The sequence below is a fragment of the Phaethon lepturus genome, unplaced genomic scaffold, assembly GCF_000687285.1.
Source record: "Phaethon lepturus isolate BGI_N335 unplaced genomic scaffold, ASM68728v1 scaffold28209, whole genome shotgun sequence".
In the NCBI taxonomy this organism is placed as follows: Eukaryota; Metazoa; Chordata; class Aves; order Phaethontiformes; family Phaethontidae; genus Phaethon; species Phaethon lepturus.
Window position 1 is genome coordinate 1 of NW_010565980.1, and position 2,741 is coordinate 2,741.

The window sequence follows — 2,741 nt, forward strand, 5'->3', positions numbered from 1 at the left end:
TCCAGTACCGAGGGGAGAGCCTGAGGTACCGGGGGGGTTCTCCAGTACCGGTCGCATCTCCGCCGTCGCCGGCCCGCCCCTTCGCGGGAAGGCGGCGGCATGGACGTGACCAGTACCGGCACGGTGTGGCCGCCGCCCTTGGCCGCTTACCGGTTGCATAAGGGCCGGCACTCACCCCCCCGGTGTCCTCCCTCACCCCGCCTTTCCCCGATCTTTTCCAGATGCCGGCTACGAGTTCGACATTTGCTTCACCTCGGTACAAAAACGGGCCATCCGTACCCTCTGGACTGTCCTGGATGCTATCGATCAGATGTGGTTACCCGTTATCCGAACCTGGCGCCTGAACGAGAGGCACTACGGGGCTCTCACGGGTTTAAACAAGGCTGAGACGGCGGCAAAGCATGGCGAAGCCCAGGTGAAGATCTGGAGGCGCTCATATGACATCCCACCACCTCCCATGCAGCCTGATCACCCCTTCTACAGCACCATCTGCAAGGTAAGACCCACTGCTCTTTGTCCACCTTGCTGGGAGGCTCCTAAAAGCCCCCTTAGGTCCCTGCAGCATGGTCTGGCTTCCTCTATGAGGTCTCTTCTGTCTCTGTTGCAGTAGTCAGGACTGTCATGCATGGTGCTGGCTGCTGTTGGGCTGAGTTTGTCCTGTTCTCTCCCTGGGGAGTTGAACTCTTGGGCATTGCATGGGCAGATTCAAAGCAGAGGTGATGATACCTCTGTTAATCATTAGTTCCATGACCTGTGCATGGATGTTTGCTCTGGTCTCTTTATGCAGAGCAAGCAACATGCAGCTTTTCTCAGGAGGGGCTCAGAAACTCAAACCTTAAGGGTGCTTCCTTTGCTTCCAAGCCCGGCTTTGTCTACATGTAGCAAGTCCTCAGGTGGAGAATTTGGGGGAGGGACAAAGGCCTTGCTACTGCCTTCCCACACTGCTGGGGGCACTGGGCTGCTGTGTGAGCATGGCCATTCCCCCAGGACCGTCGCTACGCTGATCTGACGGAGGACCAGCTGCCCACGTGTGAGAGCTTGAAGGACACCATCGCCCGGGCTCTGCCTTTCTGGAACGAGGAAATCGTCCCGCAGATCAAAGAGGGCAAGCGAGTCCTTATTGCTGCCCATGGCAATAGCCTGCGTGGGATTGTCAAACACCTGGAAGGTACATCAGCCCTGTGGGGGTATCGTGGGGGTCTTCCACTGCCCTGGGTGGCACTCTGTGAGTGTGGCCATGAGTGACGGCACCTCTGTTTGCAGGCATGTCAGAAGAGGCCATCATGGAGCTGAACCTGCCCACTGGCATCCCTATTGTCTACGAGCTGGACAAGAATCTGAAACCTGTCAAGCCTATGCAGTTCCTGGGGGATGAGGAGACGGTGCGCAAGGCCATGGAGGCTGTCGCTGCTCAGGGCAAGGTCAAAAAGTGAGGGTGGACAGCAGGCTAGCACATAGTAGAGCCCCCCCCACTCCGTCCCCCACTCCTCTGTGCACAACCCCCACAGCTGTAGGAACTTGGAGCTGCAGAGCTGGAGCAGCTCCCCAGGATTAGGCCCGTTCCCTCGGGACCAGGCTCCCCTCTGCAGACAGCATGGGGGCCTGGGGGCAAGGGGCCCTGTGCGCAGAGGTCTGGTGTGAAAGGGAGCCCTGGCTCTGCCAGCCAGCGACCACACACCTCTCTGCCCCAAGATCCCAGCCCTTGGGCCTCATCTGCAGGGGAATGCGCCAAGCCATCCCTTGCCATGCCAGGCTCATCCTCTGCTTTGCTTCCCCAGCAGCTCTCATCACCTGGTTACTGTAGTTTTGTTGCTTGTTTAGTCCTCCCAGGAGCAGTGGGGCGAGTACAGTGCAGGCAGCGACCAAGATGGGTACCCCATCCCCTCATGGGTGTGTGGCACAAAGTCAGGGACGTGTAGACACTGAAAGGGTTGTATTTTGGTGCACATGGTACAGCACTCAAGGGTGGTACTTGTGACTCTGGACCTAGCTCTGCCAGCCCCTGCTTTAACTTATTGCCTTTGGACAAGGGTGAGGGAGGGAGCCTCTTGTCTGGAGGTTGGTGTCTGCCACATACTTCCCCAGCCAAAGCCCATCCTAGTCCTGCTGGTGAAGTAGGCACCGTTGTGCCCCATCCCACATATGTGTACGTGGCCCTGTCGCTGTGGCCTCCCCCACTGCTGGCGCCGCGAGCCTGGGCTTGCACAGGGTCAGTGTAACTGTTTGACAATAGCAGCTGTCTTGTTCCAGTTCAATAAAGAGTAATGCGCAATAACGAGGCATCGGTGCTTTCCTCTGCTGCCCCGTGCTCCCAGGCTGACTGCTGTGTGCAGCACCTCCCTCGGGCTCCTGCCACAAGTGTGCAAGGCAGCAGTGGCTGCTGGGTGCAGGCACAGGGGTGCAGAAGTCATCTGGGGCTCGGGGAACAAAGCACAGCTCCGCAATCCCCCCTGGAGAGGGTGACGCCCTGCCACTCGGTGGTTTACTGGCTCTGGGTGCAGCACACCCTTGTCCTGAGGCAGGCAAGGCATGTGTGGCCTGGGGAAATGTGGTGCCCTGGGGTTGAGCCACAGCCTGTACTGGTTATCGGTGCAGGGAGACCAGCTGTTCTCCATGCTTGATACCAATGTGGGGAACCAACCCAGCGAGGCGAGTGCCTGGAGCCAGCACCACCTGGCCACAAACCCGAGCTCTCTGCCGTTTGCCTCGCTGTGGCACAGCCGCTGGCTTGTTCCCCAGTG

General features: G+C 59.0%; 1 protein-coding gene across 1 annotated transcript; it reads left to right on the plus strand.

Moving 5' to 3' along the window:
- The first annotated feature begins 99 nt into the window (after window positions 1-99).
- Window positions 100-1,593, plus strand: PGAM1 (phosphoglycerate mutase 1 (brain)). Its single transcript, XM_010295347.1, has 4 exons — window positions 100-112; window positions 222-496; window positions 988-1,168; window positions 1,264-1,593. The coding sequence occupies exons 1-4, from the start codon at window positions 100-102 to the stop codon at window positions 1,431-1,433; spliced, it is 639 nt and encodes a 212-aa protein (XP_010293649.1). The 3' UTR covers window positions 1,434-1,593.
- The last annotated feature ends 1,148 nt before the right edge of the window (window positions 1,594-2,741 follow it).